The following is a 22,476-nucleotide window of genomic DNA, read 5'->3' as shown; positions in this document are numbered from 1 at the left end:
CATTTTGTTGATTGTTTCTTTCACTGTAGTGAAACTTTGTAGTTTCGCACAAAACTGCTTGTCTCTTTGCTTTTTGTTGCCTGTGCTTTTGGTATTATCCCCTTCATTTTATAGCTGAATGTTTTTCTCGTGCATGTGTGTACCACTTTATCTCTATCCACTCATCTGTGATGGACATCCCAGTTGCTTCAAACATTTTAGCTGTTGTGAGTAATGCTGCTGTTAACATGAGTGTGCAAATATCTCTTCATGACTCTGCTTTCAGTTCTTTGGGACATATAACCAGAAGTGGGATTGCTGGGTCATATGATAGTTCTGTTTTCAACTTTTTGAGGAACCTCTTCATGTAGACCTTTTCACAAATTTCATTGTTGTTGCCCTGCTACAACCTGAAAATATTTATTTCTGGATTAATGCAAATTTATTTTTTTGCGTATCTAGGGCCCTTGCAGAATCTCCCCCATCTGTAAACAACCACAAGAGTGAAGTTGGTGATAAAGGGAAGAAGAAAGATGAAGGAGAAGTTTGTAACCACGAGAAAAAGGCTGCAGGTGTTTGCCTTGAGCCTCATCCAGAAGAGAAAAAGAAGAAACGTTCTGGATTCAGAGACAGAAAAGTATGGAACACAATCTTATAAGTTAATCAGAACTGTAGTTAATTGTAAATTAGAATAATGCCATTGAGCCTCTTTTATCATTTATTTTAGATGGCTCATATTTGCTATTTGCTGTCATGTTCTAAGGAAAATGTAATCTTGAAATGTGAAGTTAGTGGTGGTAGTGGAAAGATCTAGGATTGGTACTCAGGATTTGCATATACTTTCCCTTTTTTAACTACCTAAGTTGGTTCATACTTTACAGATCTTTCAAATGCTAAATGCTCTAGTATATATTGAGTCTTTGGAACGCCTAATTGAGGATGCTAAATTGGAAAGGCAGATATATATACAAATATTTCCAAAAATTGAACTAATCTTGATGATATTACAAGCTTTCAATGACTTCAACATTTTATATTTTTAACACAACCTGCTGTTACAGAGCTCTACCTCAGAAAGATTTCAATTCCGGTATAGTAATGCCTTTGATATTGAACATTTGAATTCCACAGACGTGAGTGATGAAAATTCAAAATGATGGATTTCTTAGACAACATTGAAATTTAGGAGTTGCCTTCACTTGTTAAAATGTAGCTAATAAATACAAGATAATTTGAGTTATTTGTGTGTTGCATGTGTATGGTGTGTATTTGCAAGAAGAGTTCCTTTTAGAGATTTGGATCTTCTGTATATTTGTTTGGATGAAGTTATTAAATATGCCTTTTCATTTCCCTGGGATGCCCTGGTGGCTCAGTCAGTTAAGTGTCTGATTCTTGATTTCAGCTCAGGTCATGATCTCACATTGGTGAAGTCAAGCCCCACATACAGCCCTACTGTGCTGGGTATGAAACCTGCTTCAGATTCTCTCTCCCTCTCTTTCTGCCCCTGTCCTGCTTGTGCTCACTGACTCACAAATAAATAAATAAATAGGCTTTTTCATTTCTCAAATCCATTTTCTTAAGAAAAATTTTTAGGGGTACCTGGGTTGTTCAGTTGTTTGAGCATCCATCTTCAGCTCAGGTCATGATCTTGCGGTTTGTGGGTTCGAGCCCTGCATCAGGTTGCATGCTGACAGCTCAGAGCCTGGAGCTTGTCTTCAGATTCTGTGTCTCCCTCTCTCTCTGACCCTCCCCTGCTCATGCTGTCTCTCTCTCTTTCTCTCTCTCAAAAATAAATAAAACATTAAAAAAATTTTTTTAAAGAAAATTTTTTAGATGTTTTATTTTTGAGTGAGAGGTAGAACATGAGTGGGGGAGGGGCAGAGAGAAAGGGAGACACAGAATCTGAAGCAGGCTCCAGGCTCTGAGCTGTCAGCACAGAGCCCCATGCGAGGCTCAAACTCATGAATCATGAGATCATGATTAAGGTGGACACTTAATCAATTGAGCCACCCAGGGGCCCTCAAATCGATTTCTGGTTGAGGTGAATCTGAACAAAAATTATGTATTACAAATTAAGTTTCAACTATGCGTGTTTCCACAATGATACATTTATTTAATCTTTTGCCCTGAGTGAATTAGAAGAAAGTTCAGACTCACTTTATGCCAGCAGTTTCATTTATAAAATCAAACTTTCCATTTTACAAAATAGAGCAAAAATTATCCAAATAAGCATTTATTTTTGAGCTTTCCATTTTCTTCTCCTGCTTTCTGCTCAGCAATGACCATATGTCGTACTTCCCAGATAAAAATGAAAGCTTGATCATTGTAATTTACTTAATTTCTAACTCCCATGGCTATAAAACTTTTCTAATCTCTCTCTGAAATAATTATTTCAAAAATAATTATAAAGTCTTAGTGGAAGAGCTCTCTTTTCCCTATTTAGGGATAACCATTCCAAGTGTTACCCTGTTTTCCTAACAACCTGTTTCAACACTTATTTTTTCCTCTGCCTTTTTTCTCAGCTGCTCTTTGTCTTTTCATATTTTACATAGTTTCCATGGACATGTTAAAGATTTTTCCATCTTTAATAAAATAATAAATTCCACTTTTGAGCATTTTTGTTTTGTTTTGTGAGGTTTTTTTTGTTTTTGTTTTTTTGGGTTTTGGTGGATTTTTTTCCATTCACATTCTTTCCCTGCAATACCAAACTGCTTGATTCTCCACAGGCTCTCCTTGACATCCTTACTTTTCACTTAAACTTTTTGGTTTTGATCTTTTATATTCTCTTGATTTTTGTGTCATACATCAAGTAGAAAGAATGATGTATCCATCACTCATTTTTGTCAAGTTTTAACATGTAACTCTCTTTGCTTCAATTTTTTTCCTTTTTTTTAAGAAACAAAATGAATACAAAAAATAGATTGCTGGAGCATCTTGGTGGCACAGCAGTTACGTGTCTGACTGCTGATTTTGGTCCAGGTCATGATCTCACAGTTTGTTGATTCGAGCTGGGCTCTACACTTACGTTGGGCTCTGCACCGATAGTGGAGAGCCTGCTTGGGATTCTCTGTCTCCCTTTCTCTCTGTGTCTCCCTTGCTTGCACGTGCTCTTTCTATCTCTCAGAAATAAATAAACTTAAAAAAAATATTGTCCAGCAGGCCTTGCGCGCGGGAATATGGCAGCGTCCAGGTGGAGGTCTTGAAAGAACTAAGTCTGGATGGCGTTGGCGTAGGGGACCGCAAGGCGTGCGCTGGTTCTCCCTGTGCCACTCGGTCTTGGGGGCTGCGGCATCCCGAGACGCGGGGCGTACGAATGGGGCGTGCGCTCCACGCGGAAGCCCGCGCCTCCTCCCCTGGACAGGGTGTACGAGATCCCTGGGCTGGAGCCCATCACCTACGCGGGGAAGATGCACTTCATGCCGCGGCTGGCGCGGCTGGTCTTCACGCCCCGGGAGCCTGGCTGGACGCACCCAAAGTTCCGCCGCCCGACCCCGATTCACGAGCATCCGCTGTACAAGGATCAGGCCTGCTATGTCTTCCACCAGCGTTGCCGCCTCCTCGAGGGTGTAAAGCAGGCCCTCTGGCTCACCAAGGCCAAGTTAATAGAAGGCCTTCCCGTGCTTAGCCTTGTTGATCCAAAGAACCACATAGAGAACCAAGATGAACGCCTCCTGAACGTGATCTCTCATGCCCGTCTCTGGCACTCCATGGAAGACACCCCCAAGGGAGAGACCTACTGCCCCGTCATTGTGGACAGTCTGATACAGCTGTGTAAATCCCAGATTCTCAAGCACCCCTCTCTGGTCAGGCGGATCTGTGCCCAAAACTACACGTTATCCACCACCTGGAATCGAGAGTCTTTTCTCCTTCAGGTCCGTGGTTCGAGCGGAGCCCGTCTGAACAGCAAGGGTCCGCTGCCTGCCGTCGCCTCCAGGGAGGACGTTGAAGCTACTAAGAATCACGTTCTTGAGACTTTCTATCCCATATCCCCCACTATCAATCTTCAGGAATGCAACGTTTATGATGTGAAGGATTCCAGGAGGGTTATCCTTACCCGCATCCCCACACCTTGTATTTCCTGGAGACAGCCAGTTTACGGCCACACCGCTTCCAACCAGATCAGCTGCGGGCCCAAATGATCCTGTTTGCCTTTGGCAATGCGCTGGTTCAGGCCCGGCGCCTCTACGGGAGTGACCCTAAAGTTTTGGAGCAGCCGGTAGTTGCGCAGAGCGTGGGCACCGATGGACGCGTCTTCCAGTTCCTGGTGTTGCAGCTGAACACCACAGACCTGGCCTCTGACGAGGGTGTCAAGAATCTGGTCTGGGTGGACTCTGACCAGCTCCTCTAGAAGCATTTTTGGTATCGCCCGGTGATCAAAAAGAAGGTGGTTGTGGAACCTGTTGGGCCGACTGGTTTCCAGCCAGAGACATTCAGGAAGTTCTTAGCTCTGTATTTGCACGGTGCCGTGTGAGCCAAGGCACACTCAGGTCTGAAGGCCCCCTTGCCCCCTCCTGTGGAAGACCCTGTGTCCAGGGCAGTGCCTGCCCCGAGCCTTAGTGCTTCCTGGGCCCTTCAGTTTGGTTGCCAATAAAGAGCCCTTGCGGGGCCCCAGAGCCTGCGGCTGGTGTGGGGTGCTGTTCCGAGGGGCGCCTGTGGCTGCGTGTAGGCAGCGTGCCACACAGGTGCGGGCCTGGGAGCCTGACCCAGCTCTGCCCAGCTGAGCTTTAGAGAACAGTCTTCATCTCTTTTGAGTTTCACTTTCTTCACCTGAAACTTGAGGATAATGTGACCTCCCTTGTTCTGCAGACTGTAGATGATATGTACCATCTGTCATGTAAAAGGTGCTCTCTGACACTCGTGGGCTCTTATGGGACCCCTCGATTGTGGGCACGTTCCATGATTGCAGGAAATCTGAATAAAGTATTCATTGTAAAAATAAATAAATAAATAAAAATAAAAAAAAAACATTGCTGTATACTTTCCCCAATCCCATTTTTTTTTCTTCTTCAGAGGTAAACCATTGTCCTTAGTTTGTGATTTATTAATGCCATGCATGGCCAAGTGGTTTTGTGTGTGTCATTTTTAATTTAAAAAATTCTCAGGTGCAAAGAGCTGTTACTCAGTTTATGCTATATTTATACAAGCCTTTCTTTTATTTAATACTTATATTCTTTTATCTAGCTTCATTTGATTTATTTTTAATTTAAAATTGTTTAATTTATCAGGAACTTTAAGTCCTGAATTCTGAAAAATTCTCACGTACTTCCTCACTATTGCTTCAGCGTCGTTTATTTCCTTTTGGAACTCTTCTTAAGTGTATCTTGGATCCTCACAACCTATACTGCGTATCTTGTAGCTGTTCTGTTACATATTTTTTATTTCATTAGAGAGAAAGAATGCAAGCAGGGGAGAGAAAAAGAGAGAATCCTAAGCATGCTCCACAGCCAGTGTGGAGCTTGATCCCACAACTCTGGGATCATGATCTAAGGCCGAAATCAAGATTCAGATGCTCAACTGACTGAGCCATGTAGGCATACATACCTGTTCCAGTTTTTCTCCTGTGTTCTTCTCCTAACCTCCTAGGGTCTCTTTTATTTTCTTCCAATTTTTTCCTTTATGGTGGTAAAATGATTAAGTCATAACATTTATCGGGCTCTGTGCTGACATCTCACAGCCTGGAGCCTGCTTCAGATTCTGTCTTCATCTCTCTCTCTGCCCCTCCCCTGCTCACTTGCTCTCTCTCTCTCTCTCTCTCTCTCTCTCTCTCTCTCTCTCAAAAAATAAGTAAACATCAAAAAGATATTAGTGTGACTGGGTTGCTCAGTTGATTAAGCATCTGACTTCAGCTCAGGTCATGATCTCGTGATTTGTGAGTTTGAATCCGTGTTGTGAGTTTGAGTCCAGTGTTGGGCCCCGTGTGAACAGCTCAGAGCCTGGAGCCTGCTTCAGATTCTATCTTCATCTCTCTCTGCCCCTCCCCCGCTTGTACTGTCTGTCCTCTCTCTCAAAAACAAATAAACATTAAAAAAATTCAAGAGACACAACATTTACCACATTACCAATTTTTAAGTATACAGTTCATCTTAGAGTGTAATCATTATCTTACCATCCATCACTAAAACTGTTTTTGTCTTCTAAAACCAAAAATATATACCCATTAAACGGTAACTCTTTACTTCCTTCTTCCCCCAGCCCCTGGCAACTACCATTCTACCTTTTCTCCATGATTTTGAATGCTAAACAAAATTCATACAAGTGGAATCATACAGTATTTGTATTTTTCTGACTGGCATATTGCACTTCATACAGCGTCTTCAAGGTTCATCATGTTTTAGCATTTCTCAGAATTTCCTTACTTTTGGGGATTGAATAATATTCCAGAGTATGTATTTACCACATTTTGTTCATCCATTCATCCATTGCTGACTACTTGGATAGCTTCCACATGGTAACTGTTGTGAAAAATGATGCTGTGAATGTAGGTATACAGATATCTATTTGAGACCTTGCTTTCTGTTCTTTGGGTATATCCTCTAAAGTGAAATTGCTTGATCATATGGTAATCCCATTTTTAATTTTCTTATGGAAGCATCAGACTGTTTTACATTTCCCCAACAAAGGTTCTACTTTTTTCATGTCTTTGCCAATGATTGTTCTGTTCTGTTCCTCTTATATTAGTCATCCTAACAGATGTGAGGTGATATCTCAGTATAGTTTTCATTTGCATTCCCATGATAATCAGTGATGTTGAACAGCTCTGCGTGTGCCTAGTGGTCAATTGTATATCTTCTTTGGACAAATGTCTGTTCACCTCCTTTGCGCATTTTTAAACTCCATTTTTGTTTTTATTCATTGTGGAGTTTTAGGGGTTCTTTATATAATCTGCTTATTAACTCCCTATCAGATATATGGTTTGCAATAATTTCTTCTCATTTTCTGGATTACCTCTTTACTTTGTTAATACTACTATCTTTTTTTTCTTCTTCTTCTTCTTTTTTTTTTTTTGTATTTATTTTTGAGAGACAAGAGAGACAGTGCAAACAGGGGAGGGGCAGAGAGAGAGAGACACACACAGAATTGAAGACAGGCTCCAGCTTAGAGCCTGATGCAGGGCTCGAACCCATGAACCGTAAGATCATGACCTGAGCCAAAGTTGGATGCTTAACCGACTGAGCCACCCAGGCACCCCAATACTACTATCTTTTGATGCACAATATTTAGAAACTTTGATGAAGTCCATGTTTTGTTTGCTTGTTTCTTGTGCATCTGGTATCATATCCAAGAAATTGTTGCCAAATCTAATGTCATGATGTTTTTGTTTGTTTTCTTCTATAAGTTGTATAATTTTAGATCTTTCATTTTGGTTTTTGATCCAAGTTAATTTTTTGATGTGGAGTTAGATAAGGGTTCAACATATATTTTTTGCATGTGTATACCAATTTTTCCCAGCACCATTTGTTGAAAAGACTATCCTTTGTCAAAAATCATTTGACCGTGTATGTGAGGGTTTATTTCTGGCTCTATTCTATCCATTGTTCTGTATATCTGTCTTTATGTCAGTATCACATTCTTTTGATGACTGTGGTTTTGTATTAAGTTTTAAAGTGAGGATGTAGTAGTCCTTCAACTTTATTATTCTGTTTTCAAAATTGTTTTGGCTATATGGAGTCCTTAGAGATTCCATGACTTATATTGGTTGTTTCCCTACCTTGGCTATTGTGACTAGTAATGAACATGGCAGAACAAATATCTCTTCAATGTACTGATTTAGTTTCCTTTGGCTATATGCTTAGAAGTGGGTTTTCTGAATAATGTGGTAGTTCTATTTTTAATTTCTTGAGGAACCTCCAATCTATTTTCCTTTAAGGCGGAACCAATTTACTTTCCCACCAACAGTGCAGAAAGGTTCCCTTTTTTCCATACGTCATCTACACTTGTTATCATTTGTTATCTTTTCTCTCTTTGTTGATAACCATCTAATAGGTGTGAGATGATATCTCCTTGTGGTTTTAATTTGTATTTTCCTAATAATTAGTGATGTCAAGCATCATTTCATGTATCTGTTGGCCATTTGGATGTCCTCCTTGTAAAAAATGTCTATTTAGGTCATTCTGCCCATTGAATTGAATTGATTTTTGTGGGTTGTTTTTGGTTTTGCTTTTTATTTTATTTTTTGTCTTCTAAAGTTTTTATTTTAATTCCAGTTATTTAACATACAGTGTTATATTAGTTTCCAGTGATTTAACAATTCCATGTATCACCCAGTGCTCATCAAAACAAGTATACTCCTTAATCCCCATCACTTATTTCATCCACCCCCCACCCCCCTTCTTGTAACTATCAGTTCTCTATATTTAAGAGTCTGGATTTTTTGTCTTTATTTTTTTTCCTTTGCTCATTTGTTTTGTTTCTTAATTCCAGATATGAGTGAAAATCTTATGGTATTTGTCTTTCTGTGACTGACTTGGTTCACTTAGCCTTTTACTCTCTGGACCCATCCATGTTGTTGCAAATAGCAAGATGTCATTCTTTTTTATTGCTGAGTAATATTTCAGTGTGTGTGTGTGTGTGTGTGTGTGTGTGTGTGTGTGTACCATATCTTCCTTATCCATTCATCTATCAATAGACCCTTGTGTTGCTTCCATAATTTGACTGTTGTAAATAATGCTTTGTATGTTTCCCTCCAGTTCTGGTCAAATTTGCTTTATATATTTAAGTTCTTTATGTTGGATACATAACTATTTAGAAATCTTACACTCTCTTTATGAACTGACTTTTTATTGTTATATTATTCTCTTTATTGTCTCTTGTTATAGTCTTTGGCCTAAAGTGTATTTTGTTTGTAGTATAGCTACTCCTGTTTTCTCTTGGCTTCCATTGGCATGGAATATATTTTTTCCATCAACTTCACTGCCTGTATGTGTCCTAAAAGCTGAAATGAGCCTCTTTTGTACAGTACAGATTTGGGTATTGTTTTTCATATTTATTTTACCATTCTGTTTCTTTGATTGCAAGATTTAATCTGTTACACTTAAAGTAATTATTTACAGAAATGGGTTTCATATTGCCATTTTGTTACTTGTTTCCTAAGGGTTTTGTAATTCCCTTACCCTTTTGTTCCTTTCTTGTTCTTTTCCTTTGTGACTTGATCATTTTCTGCTTGGATTTTTTTTCTTTTCACCTTTTGTGTATCTGTATAGGTTTTTACTTTATGATTACCACGGGTCTTACATCAAGAATCTTGTAACAGTGTACTTTAAGCTGATAACAGTTTAACTTCTAATGTATTCAAAGGTCTGCCTTTATAGACCTCCAATATTTTATGTTTTTAATATCACAATTTATATCTTTTTACATTGTTTATCTATTTATATATTATTATAGTTATATTTAATACTTTTTAAAAAATCTCCATGCTCTTGAGAAGTGATTTACCCACCACCATTACAAAACTAAAGTGTTTTGAAATTAACTACATATTTACCTTCACCAGTGACTTTTACATTTTTTATGTTTTTCTGATACTGATGTCTCTTTGTTAGGTTCAGGAATTACCTTTTAAAAAAAGTTTATTGGGTGCCTGGGCAGCTCATTCAGTTTAGCATCCAACTTTAGCTCAGATCATGATCTCAGGGTTTGTGAGTTCGAGGTCCATGTCGGGCTTTCTGCTGTCAGTGTGGAGCCTGCTTTGAAACCTCTGTCCCTCCCATCTCTACACCTCCCCCATTCACATTCTTTCTCTCAAAAATAAATAAAAATTTTTAAAAAGTTTATAAAAATTAAGTTCAAATAATATCTACGCCCAACGTGGGGTTCAAACTCATGACCCTGCGATCAACGGCTACATACTCTACCAGTTGAGCCAGCCAGGCACCCCAGGTTCAGAAATTACCTTTAACATTTCTTATAAGAGTGATCTAGTGTTGATGAACTCCTTCAGCTTTTATTTTACTGGAAAGCTCTGTAATGTGTCTCAGTATGTGTTTCTTTTGATTCATCATGTTTAGAACTCTGAGTTTCCTGAATCTCCATGTCTGTTTCTTTCCCCAGATTGGGGATATTTTCAGTTATCATTTCTTTAGATAAGTTTTCTGCCTCTTTCTCTCATTCTTTCTCCTTCTGGGACCCCTTTAATTTCTATTTGGACATTTTGATGATGTGCTATATAGTTCCTTAAGCTATCTTCATTATTTTTTATTCTCTTTTCTTTTTGTTCCTCTAAAAGCCAGTTGCCTTAATTTTGCTGCCAAAAATTAATTTGCTTTATTTTCAGTGACACTGGTGTCATAGATCTTGGAATTTCATAGAACTTCAAGAGATCATCCTATAATAGATGATTGTTACTATGGTGGCCAGAAATTCACTAGATGGAAAAGGGAGTGGGTCCTTAACATGGAACACAGCTGTTGGGGTACAGATTGGGTGTTATAAATCACCTCTTGAAAGAAAGTGTGCCAGACACTAATTTATTCTGCCTGATACCTTTTCCAAGGTCTGGCTGCAGTCTACATTCAAAGCTTATGTATGAGTTCTGACATAAGGGCCCACAGAGATTCACAGTCACTTGCATTCACTTGGCCTCAAGATATTATAGCCTTGGATTTCCTTAGGCATATACTAAAATTAAACCCTAGAACTGGTTTCAGGACCAGCAGTTTTACTGAAGAGAACTGTCTTAACATCATGAAGTTCCAGAATGTTTTAAGTAAATGATTGAATATAACTATTATAATTCCCTTAGTAAATCTTTTCTCCAGGCTAACCATCTCACAATCCTTCAACAGTTTTCTATAGATCTTGGTTTCTAAGCCTTTCTTATCTTAGATGCTGTATTCCAGATGTTTTATGAAATAGTTTGTTAGAATTCCTTTAAATGTAACCACTTAAAAGGAGACTGCTTTATATCATTTGTTATGGTATAATCTCCAAGATACATTGCTAAGTGAAAAAAAGTAAAATATGCTCTATACAGTATGTTTATATTAAACTCTAACAATATGGGAATGCAAACCTTGCCTTGGCCTGTTGTTTCAAACCAAAACTAATAATATTCAGCAACATAATTTAGGGACTTGCAAAAACCAACATCTCTGGCTTTGAGTCTGAAAATTATTGTCTTTTAAGTTGTTGTCTTTCTATCTTTATCTTGTATAAGATTGACTTAAGTTTTTAGTTCACAAAAACAGCTTTGGCAGTAGCTATAGCTTATGCCCTAAACATTACAAACTGATTATTTTTGTTGTTGTTGTTCAGGAAAACAAGAATACAGATGTCCTAAAGTGATTTCTTCTATAGCCAGAACTACCCAGCAGGTAGTTGTTACATAATATAAAATGTCTTTGATTTAATACTTGTAGCTATGCCTTAAGACTTAGTGTGTTTGCCACATGCAAAATGTTTTGATAAATAGTACTCAGATTTTAATCATGTTAGCCTTGGAAGAGTCCTGTCATGTATAGTTATAAATTAGAGGTCCTTTCCTAGTTGCTGAAAGCATATCAGGTAGTGGAACGCTGCAGTCAGTGACCTCAAAGAGACCATTTAGCCAGGAGTGGCAGTTACAGTGTTAGTTGTGTTAATATGGCAAATAAAGAACATTAATTTTTTTCTTAATATTAGCAAATTGCCTTTGAGACATTGAACTCTTGGATTTTTAGCTTGTATTGCCTTGACACATTTCCTACTAGTTATTTATAAGCTACTATTTATTTTTGGCTATCTCAACATCTGAAATTCAGGTATGAGAGAAATCTTTTCACCAGAGTACTATGTAGCTGGTATTTTGGTAAAAAAGATTTTTCTCATACCTACTTTTGTAAGAGAAGATTATGCAGAATTACAGTGTTTGTATGTTGCATGCGCAGAATCACAACTTAGATGCCAGATTAAAAAATAGGCCTATTAATATTATACTCTTTTAGTTTAATATATGACATATTTGATTCTGTTACTAGTCAGGTATTTACTTGTATTCTTCCCAGCTCTGCTCTTTTTTAAATATGGAGTATGTGGGGTGCCTGGGTGGCTCAGTCAGTTAAGCATCTAACTCACTTTGGCTCAAATCCTGATCTCATGGTTGGTGAGATTGAGCCCCAGCATCAGTGCGGTGCCTGCTTGGGATTCTCTTCCTCTCTCTCTCTCTATTTCTCTCTCTCTCTCTCTGCTTCTCCCCACTGATGTAATACATGCACACACACACTCTCTCTCTCTCTCAAAATAATAAACACTTTTTTAAAAAATAAAAAAATTAATATGGTATATATAAAGGATTTCCAGCAGTTAGCTGTTTAAACCTACAAATTCCCAATTCTGTCTTGTTTTAGGATTTAAGAAATTATATCAATGTAAAAACTGTAAAATCAATCCCTTTTTAAAAACTTGGTATTTAGGAATCTATAGGCTTCCGTATATTTGTCATTATATCCTATTACTGAGACCTTTTGAATTCTTATATGACATTTTCAAATTTGTGGCTTCCAGTGATTTAAGGAATTAGAAAATTATTTGCAAAGAACAGAAGTTAAGCATTTCCTCAACAGGAATATGAATGTTATACCAGAGGGTAAAGGTTGAAAAGTTTTAGAAATTCAAGATTATGTCTAATATAAAAAAATCCAGTCATAGAAAAAAAAGATGTAATAAAATAACTCCAAAAAATAAGATGGAATATATATGAAAATGAGAATTGCTTAATATAGTAACACTCTCTAAATTTCAATTTCAGGTGATGGAATATGAGAATAGGATCCGGGCATATTCCACACCAGACAAAATCTTCCGATATTTTGCCACCTTGAAAGTAATCAGTGAGCCTGGTGAATCTGAAGTGTTTATGACCCCGCAGGATTTTGTGCGCTCCATAACACCTAATGAAAAACAACCAGAACGTAAGTGCTAATGGGAAAGATAAGATTATGATATTATTTTTTTATGTTGTTCTTTATACTGTCTAAACATTACAGGTCCATGCGATAAGTGTATTCATTGTGTAGTGACTGAATGTCACTATTCCAGTCTTCAGGAGTATAAAAGAGGAGCCTACAGTGTAATGAGCCAACTTCAACCAGGGCTCTGGCTTGAAGAGATTGTACCCAGGTATCATCTACTGGAAAGATTTAAAGACGTATGGTACCTGTTGTCATTGGGCCAAGTGAGTCCAGATGGGACAAGCAATAGACAGACTAGAAAGCCTAGAAAGGAGGAGACTTTGGAGGAAGACATTTCAGGGTAGAAAAGTTTTGAGAAACCATTGTGTATACTTGGAAATCCAGAGTGCACCACGCACACCCAGGGCCAGACATATGCTTGGAAAAGACTTGAGTGGGCTTGTACCTCTTGCTGATCTTCATGCCCCATGAAGTGAAGTAGTGAAAGTCAAGGCAGAAGTGTAGGAGGTCTAGCTAAAAATTAAAGGAGGTCCCCAGCTCAGAGCCAATCTACAAACATTAGGAGAATGGTGTTTTTAGTTATGTTTTTTCATTCTTTTTGCTTCCAGCATTTAAAGAATTATCTTTAGTCTTTAGACTTGCTGACTATATAGGTAATAGAACAGAAATTTCAATGATGACACATGACAGAGAACACAGCCTTTGCAAAAAAATAAAAAATTTGTTTTTGGAAACTAAACATTGAGGACTGTAGTCCTCAACAAGGTATATCACACCCAACCCTGGAAAATGGGGAGAATCTGGTTTTCATAATTACCCCATTATAATATTCAAAATGTTTAGCCTTTAATAAAACAATTAATTGCATGGCATACCAATAGTCAGGAATAAATGATCCATCAATAGAAAGAAAAAGAAATTGACAGAAACCATCCCTCCTGAGGAAGCCCAAGCATTGTGCTTACTAGACAAAGACTTTAAATCAACTGTCTTAAATATGCTCAAAGAGCTAAATGAAACTGTAGACAGAGAACTATAGGAAACGAGGTGAACAATGTATTAATAGAGAATACCCATAAAGAAATAAAAATTGTAAAATGGAAGCAAGTAATAATTGTCGAGCTTGAAAAGTATAGAAGCTGAATAAATTCACTGGAACAGTTCAGCAGTAGACTTGAGGGGGGAGATAGAAAAATCACAGAACTTAGGTTAGTTGATACTGTCCTATCACAGGAACTGAATGAAAGAAGAGTGACTAAAAATGAACAGAGCCTAAGGTAAATGAGAGACACCATTAAATATTATATATAATAGGAGTCCCAGAAAGAGAAATTAGCACATTTCCAGATAATCAAAGCTGAGAACGTTTATTGCTCATAGTTCTTCCCTATAAAAAATGCGAAATGGAGTTCTTTAGGCTGAAATGAAAGGATGCTAGACAGTAACTCAGAAATTTGAAAATAATAAAGACCAGTTAAGGTAACTACACAGGAAAATATAAAAGTCAGTATTGCTGGGGCGCCTGGGTGGCTCAGTCAGTTAAGCGCCTGACTTCAGCTCAGGTCATGATCTCAATGGTTTGTGGGCTGGCGCCCCATATCAGTCTCTGTTCTGATAGCTCAGGGCCTGGAGCTGCCTCGGATTCTGTGCGTCCTTCTCTCTCTGCCCCTCCCTCGTTCATACTCTGTCTCTCTCTCTCTCTCTCTCTCTCTGTCTCTCTCTCTCTCTCTCTGTCTCTCTCTCTCAAAAATAAGTAAACATTAAAAATTTTTTTAAATTTAAAAGTCAGTATTTATTTTTGCTTTGTAACTGCTTTTTGCTTCCTTTATGATTTAAAAGACAAATTTGTAAAACAATAGTTATAAGTATGTTAATGTTGATTCAAACTAGATTATTACCAATTTAAGATATTAATTATAATCCCTCAGTTAGATTCTAAGAAAACAACTTTAAAATATACAGAAAAAGAAATGAGGGAACAGAAATGGTATAAGATTGGAGGAATCAAGGGACCAAAATATGTAAGACATGTAGAAGACAAATGGCAAGATGGCAGAAGCAGATGCTTTTTTTTTTTTTTTTTGCCAGCACTCGCTTTAAACAATAAGTAAATTAAACTTACCAGTTAAAAGAGAATGAGAGTAGAAAAAAATATGATCTAACTTCATACTGTCTGTAAGAGACTTACTTTAGATCCAAAGACACAAGTAGGTTGAAAAAGAAAATGTACAAATAGTAACCAAAAGAGAGCTGAGACGACTCTGTTAAAAGAGACAAAGTAGATTTTTGTAAGAAATTGTTACAGAGGACAAAGACATTGTATATCGATACAAGGATTCGTTCATCAAGAAGATAGAAGCATAAGTAAATACATACCAAATGACAGACCCCAAAATGTGTGAAGGAAACATTGACCAAATTAAAGGAAAAAATAGTTCTTTAGTAATAGTCTGAGACTTCAGTCCTGCCATTTCAATGATGGATAGAACATTTACACAGAAGGTTAGTGAAGAGGACTTAATCCTATAAACAGTAAGACCAGATAGACATTTATAGAACATTCCACTGAAGAGCAGCAGAATACACAGTCTTCTCAGGTACACTTCAAACATTCTCCAGAACAGACCAAATAGACTGTATGTTAGGTTATGAAATAAATCTTAATAATTTCAAGAGATTAAAATCATACAGAGTATCTTTTCTGATTACAATAGAATGAAACTATACATAAGTTAAGTAACAGAAGGAAAACTAGAAAATTCATAAATGTGTGGAAAGTAAACAACATATGCTTAAACTACCCCTGGATCAGAGAATAAATCCCAAGAGAAGTTAGAAAATATTTTGAGATAAATGAATGAGAAAATAGAACTTCACAAAACTGATGCCAGGCTGAGAAAGCAGCAGGTAGAGTGAAACTTATAGCTCTAAAGACCAAAATTTAAAATGAAGAATGATTTCAAATCAGTTTCCTAAAAACTGGTGTTGGAACTAAAAAGAAGAGCAAACAAAACCCAAAGATAGTGAAATAAAGAAATGATAAAAGTTAATGGAGCAATAATGGAGAAAAGAAAATAGAATCAACAAAACAAAATTAGGTTCTTTGAAAAGATCCAAAGAAATGAGGGGAACCTTTAGCTAGACCAGGAAAGAAAGAGAGAAACAAAGTAACTAAAATCAGAAATGCAAGTGGGACATTACTACCTACTTACAGAAATAAAAAGGATTTTAAGAGAATACTCTGAAGGATTATACATCAACCAATTGGATTACCTAGATAAAGATGTCCGGACAAATTTCTAGGCACATACAAACTACCAGAGCTCTTATAATTCAACAAAAAGGCAATTAACAAATGGGCAAAGGACTTGAATGTACATTTCTTCAAATAAATATGCAAATGACCAATAAGCACACGAGAACATGCTTCATGTCATTAATCACAAAGGAAATACAGATCAAAACCACAATATACTTACTACCTCACGCCCATAATTTAAAAACAAGTGTTGGTGAATATGTGTATAAATTGAAGCCCTCATGTTGCTGGTGAGGACGTAAAATGCCACACACACTCTGGAGAGCAATTTATCCATTTCTCAGAAACATGGAATTAACCGTATGACCCAACACTTGCACTACTTGTATAAGCCTGAATTGAAAACAGGTGCTCAAATGAGTACTTGTACGTGAATATTCACAGCAACACTATTCACTATACACCAAAAGTGGAAACACCCCAAATGTCATTTAACAGATGAATGGGTTAACAAAGTATAGTGTATACATACAGTGGAATATTATTCAGATGGGGTTGAACCTTGACAACATTATGCTCAGTGAAGTAAGCTAACGACAAAACACCACATATCCTCTGATTTTGTTTATGTGAAATCTCTAATATAGGTAAGTCATAGAGATAGAAAGTGGGTTGCTGGTTGCCAGCTGGGTTGGGGGAATGAGAACAGATTGCTTAATTGGTGTGAGGATTTCTGTTTTGGAGTGATGAAAAGGTTTTGGAACTAGATAGAGGTGGTAGTTATACAACACCTAATGTAATAAATGCCACTGAACTGGACACTTTGAAATGGTTATTTTATGTTAATGGAATTTCGCCTCAATTTTTAAAGGAGGAGAAAGTCAATCCTCATTTGCAAATTTTGTGTTTGCAAATTTGTATCCTCACTAAAAGGTACTTGTAATCCTATAATCAGTACTTGCAGTGCTTTTGCAGTCATCTGCAGATATGTGCAGAACAGCCAAGATTTGAGTCACCCCTTGCATATGTTGGCCAGCTGAAGTCAAGCGAATGAAAGCTTTGCCTTTTTGTTTCAGTTTTCTTTCTTTAAACAAGTGTCCTTGGAGGGTGGGCAAGAGAGAAGAGAGAGAAAAAATAAAATGTCTTAAACAGAAACACACATAAAACAAATTAATATGTTGATCAGCTAACAAAAATGTTGTGACCAGAGGTTCGAGGAACCCAACTCTGTATTTCCCCTAGGAGAAATAGGTCGGTATTCAGCAGTTCATTTCTCATGGAAATTTTATAAAGCATAAATGCCACAATTAGCAGGAATTGGTTGTATATGGTACAGAAGTAGGACATAAAAATGAAGCTATTCTTTTAGAGGGTATGTTTAAAGAAGACATCCTAAAGGGGAGGCAGCAGTTGAGTTAGGCTTTGAAGAGTGAGTAATAGGGGTGCCTGGGTGGCCCAGTCAAGTTGAGTATCCAACTTCGGCTCATGTCACAATCTCATGGTTTGTGGGTTTGAGCCTTCGGTCAGGCTCTGTGCTGACAGGACAGAGCCCGGAGCCGGCTTTGGATTCTGTCTCCCTCTCTCTCTTTGCCCCTCCATAGCTTGTGCTCCCTCTCTCTCTCTCAAAAATACAAATTTAAAAAAGAAGAAAACTGAATAGTAATTCATCATGTATATGAGATGGAAAGGGCATCGTTCAGATTGAGTAAATTGCATGGTCAGAATACAGACATGTGAAATAGCAATGTGAGCTTGGGGAACCAGCAAGAGTTACAATGTTTTCTAACCAGGGAGTTTGTAATGTTTTGCCCATACTTATTAACATTAAATATCTATAGGACAGATGAAAACTCCAGGTAGAACTATCACCTCTCAACAGTACGGGAAATCTTCTGTATATTTATATATTTTGTTATGGAAATTTTCATGTATAAAAATGCAGAGAATAGAATCAATTATAAATCAGCCTATATATACCTGTCACTTAGCTTCAACAATTGTTGACACATGGCCAATCTTTTTTTTTTTTTAAGTTTATTTATTTTGCAGGAGAGAGAGCAGGGAAGGGACACAGAGAAGGGGAGAGAGAGAGAGAGGGAGGGAAGGAGAGAGAATATCCCAAGCAGGCTCCATACTGTCAACGCAGAGCCCAATGTGGGGCTCAAACTCATGAACCACAAGATTATGACCTGACCAGATATCAAGAGTTGGATACTTAACCAAATGAGCTACCCAGTCACCCCAACACATGGCCAATCTAATTTCATTTATGACTTTCTTACTCCTCATGCTAGATTGCTTTCTTTTTAATGTTTATTTTTGAGAGGGAGAGAAACAGAGCAAAAAAGGAGCAGAGAGAGGAGGGAGACACAGAATTAGAAGCAGGCTCCAGGCTCTGAGCTGTGGCTGACATGGGGCTCGAAGTCACGAACCGTGAGATCATGACCTGAGCCGAAGTCGGACGCTTAACCGACTGAGCCACCCAGGTGCCCCAGATTATTTTAAAGCCAATCAAGACATATCATTTAATCTGTAAATACCTGTATATGTATCTAAAAGATAAGTACTAAAAAGAAACCCAATAAGAATAATTTTTAAATACTACATTTTTTGAAAATAGCATTTATTTCTTAACAGCAAATATCCAGGCCCTGTTCAAATTTCCTTCTCTATAAAGCATTATGTAGAGTTGGTTTGTTCAAACCAACCTCCAAAGATGGTCACACACTGTATTCGTTATCTCTTAAGTCCTTACTTAACACATTTTTTTTCCTCTCTTTTTTCTTACCATTTGTACAAGACAAGTTTTATTCTTTGTTTCACATCTCTCAGCCCACATTTCCCCTTTTTGCTCAGATTGTTCCTGCAGCAGTTAGTACAGAGGTCTAGCCTAGCAGGAGGAAACTCAACTGTATAATGCATCCCTTGCTTTCTACTTGAGAGTATCTGTGCTTCTGTAGCATGGGCCCTTCGCAGGAGCCCCCTCGACCATGTTGGCATGTGCACACGTATGGCGGTACAAGGGAGTTTACTCTTTGTTGAAACTTAGTGGACAAATACTGTCTTCTCCATTGTCTTGGGTGGTCAATTCTGAGATGGGCCAAGGAGAAGTGCGCCCCAGTTGTCTAAAGCGGTAATCAGCACCGTAACACACCCTTCAATTAGCTTTCGCTCCTTCCCTGTTTCACTTTTCTGATCCTCTTACACTGGTTCCCTACTTTTTAGGAAACTCAGTCTAGACATCCTTTATTTGTGAATGAATATGAGTCATTTATATTATAGACCTTCCCTCATTTGGGATCTTACTGATTGTATCCCTATGGTATTATTTAATATGTTCTGTGCTTTGCATTTCACCCATGTAGGAAATAAATAATGAAGCAATTAAAAGACAGTATACCAAAATATTGATTCTCTAAATGCTAAGATTATAAGGAATTATTTTACTCTTCTTTATTTGTTCCTTTATTTTCTAATACACTTCATATACATTATTCAACAAGTATTGATTGACCTCTGCTGTGAGTTAGACTCATTTCTATATGGAAGGGATGCAGTAATAAATAAAATAGACAAAAATCCCTGCCTTTATAGAGTAGAATGCCTTTTATAATCTGTGTAAGATAGAGAAAAAAAAAACATTGTAAAATATCTTCCTGGGTTTTATGATAGTAAAATATTTTTGTACCTTACAATTATTTCTGATGCCCAGATAAAATCTAAGTCATATCAATAACTTTAAATAAGAATGTGTTTTGCTTCCAGTGTGACAGTGAAAATGAAGCAAGACTTTAGGCAGGTCACTAAAGATATTTGGTCATTTGAGGAAGAATTTTCCTTCCCTTTGGGTATCATATTTTTTAATTGCTTCCACACATTTTGACATTTAACTTTGTAATCTTTTATTAATTACCGAAAGATCTGTTAACACGAACAGACTAGTTAATAAATGTCTAATATGCCATGTACGTTCCTCGTTTTCATAAAAAGCCAGAATAATGAATGATTGATTTTCCTTTAAGAAGAAAATTATGAGGGAAAATTATAATAATAATATTAAAATAAGATTGGAAAATTTGGCTTCATTTTTGTTTGCTCATGAACAGTAGTTTCCATAAATATTGATGCAGCAGAGGTAAAATATATATTATTCCTGTGTAGGTTGGAATAAAGATAAGAGTAAGACTTTTTTTTTTTTTTAATAGTTTAAATTTCTGTTGTCAGATGGCTGGATCTAGCCAGTAGTTTCATATTTCAACTTTGTTTTGTCATGTCTTTCACACATACCATATCCCAGGATACCTAAGAGATCTAAATTTATTAAGTTTTAGTTTTAGAACAGTTTAAAAATATTCGCAAAGCACACAAAGCCCTAAAATTAAGCAGTTTTTAGATGAGTGGAGAGCTGATGAATTTCAGTAAAAAGCTGATTAAGAACGTTTCTTTACTGGGGCTCCTGGGTGGTTCTGTTGGTCAAGTGTTCAGCTCCTGATTTTGGCTTAGATCATGATCTCACAGTTCATGAGATGGAGCCCTGCATTGAGCTCATGCTGACACCAAGGGGTCTGCTTGGGATTCTCTCTCCTCTCTCTCTGCCCCTCCCCCCACTCATGCACTCTTATCTCTATAAGTAAATAAACAAATAAATGAGGTTAAAAAAAAAGAATATTTCTGTGTGTCTACCAAGAAAATTTAGGGTAGCCATAGTTAAATGGGGAATAAAAAGTCTAATATATGACTTGAATATGTTTCGTCTCCCTCTCTGTGCAGTCTTAATGCCAGTACCATCCCTGGTATCGTGGATGAGGCAGTTGCTTCAGGCTCTGGGCTGTGAGTACTCTTGCTACTGTAGTAACCAGTTTTACGTAGCCAGCCAATGACTGGGAGAAGCAGCAGCATGGGAGAGTTTTTAAAGTGCTATGTAGAAGAACTTGAGCTTTGGTCAGAACAAAGACGATCCCCATTTCCCTTCCACCTTATCCCACTGACTGACTGTATTTGTCTTGACTTGATTTTCCTGGATTCCATATTCTCTCTAGAATGACCCTTCATGCATATTATTATCTTCCCTAGTGCACTTTTACTTTGAGACACATAATTTTCTACTTGATCATATACAGTGGGTTCTGGTTCAAGATGGTGTTGTAGGAGGATCCTCAGTCTCCTCCCACGGACACCAAATCTGCAGCTACATACAAAACAATTTCCTCTGAAAGAAATCCAAAAACTAGATGAGCAACTCCTACACATTGGACAAATGAGAAAAACCCACCTTGAAATAGATAGGAGAGGCTGAGACACAGTCTTGCCATAAATCTATCCCTGGCACAGCATTCAGTGGTCAGGAGAGAACTCATAGCCCTGAGCTACTGAAGGAACGAGAGCATTGAACCCTACAGCTGGCACCCCAGTTTTTGAGACCTGCGTATGAGATGAATTCCTGAACATCTAGCTTTAAAGCCAGGAGGCCTTGTGTCTTTAACACCCATAGGGATGACCTAGAGGCAGCTGCCTGAAAAGAGTTCAGTCTTTGTGAAAGAGGCCTGTGCTACTTATCTTAAAGCTTCAGCCGGAGGGGCGCCTGGGTTGCTCAGTCGGTTGAGCGCCTGGCTTCAGCTCAGGTCATGATCTCACGGTTCATGGGTTTGAGCCCCTCGTCGGGCTCTGTGCTGACAGCTAGCTCAGAGCCTGGAGCCTGCTTCAGATTCTGTGTCTCCCTCTCTCTCTGACCTTCCCCTGCTTGTGCTGTCTCTCTCTCAAAAACAAATAAAAAACATAAAAATAAAATAAAATTTTAAAAAAGCTTCAGCCTGAGGAGCAGGCATCTCATTTAATACATATCTAGAGGCCAGCCGAAACACACTCCAAAGACAGAAGCCAGTGGGCTCCATCTTTGCACTCTCCCTCTGCCTTGTTCTAGGTGCCAGTATCTCCCAGAAAGGAACTTGTACATGTGTCCAGTGCTCTGGTTTGTGTCACCTAGGACACACCCTTTGATTGCTTACCTCTGGTGGCCACCAGGGCTTTTGTTTGTAGGTTCCATAGGACTATAACAGAGAAACCATTCTTAATTGGGGCACAGTCCAGAAACACATTGGGGCAGACTGAAACACATGCATAGTCTTTCTATGAAAGAGACCTGTTGGCTTGTTTTGAAGATTTAGACTGAGGGACAGGCTTCTGGTTTAATGCATATCTGAAGGACTGTTGAAATACTCTCCAGAGACCTTGGAGGCCAGTGGGAGCCATCTTTGCACTCTCCCTCTGCTTCATTCAAGGTCGCTGGGCCTTCTGAAAGAGAGCTTGTGCACATGTCTGGGCTCTTTGTTTCACTGCTACCCAGGTCACACC

At 38.0% G+C, this 22,476-nt stretch overlaps 2 protein-coding genes across 6 annotated transcripts in view; both read left to right on the top strand.

Moving 5' to 3' along the window:
* The window catches only part of MICU1 (mitochondrial calcium uptake 1), a 237,074-nt gene that overhangs the window by 68,290 nt on the left and 146,308 nt on the right, over window positions 1-22,476 (top strand). For all 5 annotated transcript variants that reach the window (XM_029931893.1, XM_029931890.1, XM_029931889.1 and 2 more), the window contains exons 3-4: window positions 442-616; window positions 12,704-12,866. In XM_029931893.1, coding sequence (XP_029787753.1) covers window positions 442-616; window positions 12,704-12,866 — 338 coding nt within the window. The remainder of the gene's footprint in view (window positions 1-441; window positions 617-12,703; window positions 12,867-22,476) is intronic.
* Window positions 3,198-4,909, top strand: LOC115285527 (39S ribosomal protein L37, mitochondrial-like). Its single transcript, XM_029931894.1, is given in 2 exon segments — window positions 3,198-4,005; window positions 4,008-4,909. Coding segments are annotated over 2 exon segments (1,251 nt in total). The 3' UTR covers window positions 4,451-4,909.

Source organism: Suricata suricatta, chromosome 2, assembly GCF_006229205.1.
Source record: "Suricata suricatta isolate VVHF042 chromosome 2, meerkat_22Aug2017_6uvM2_HiC, whole genome shotgun sequence".
Taxonomy (NCBI): domain Eukaryota; kingdom Metazoa; phylum Chordata; class Mammalia; order Carnivora; family Herpestidae; genus Suricata; species Suricata suricatta.
The sequence above is the reverse complement of the archived record's forward strand: the minus strand, read 5'-3'. Positions and strand labels throughout refer to the sequence as shown.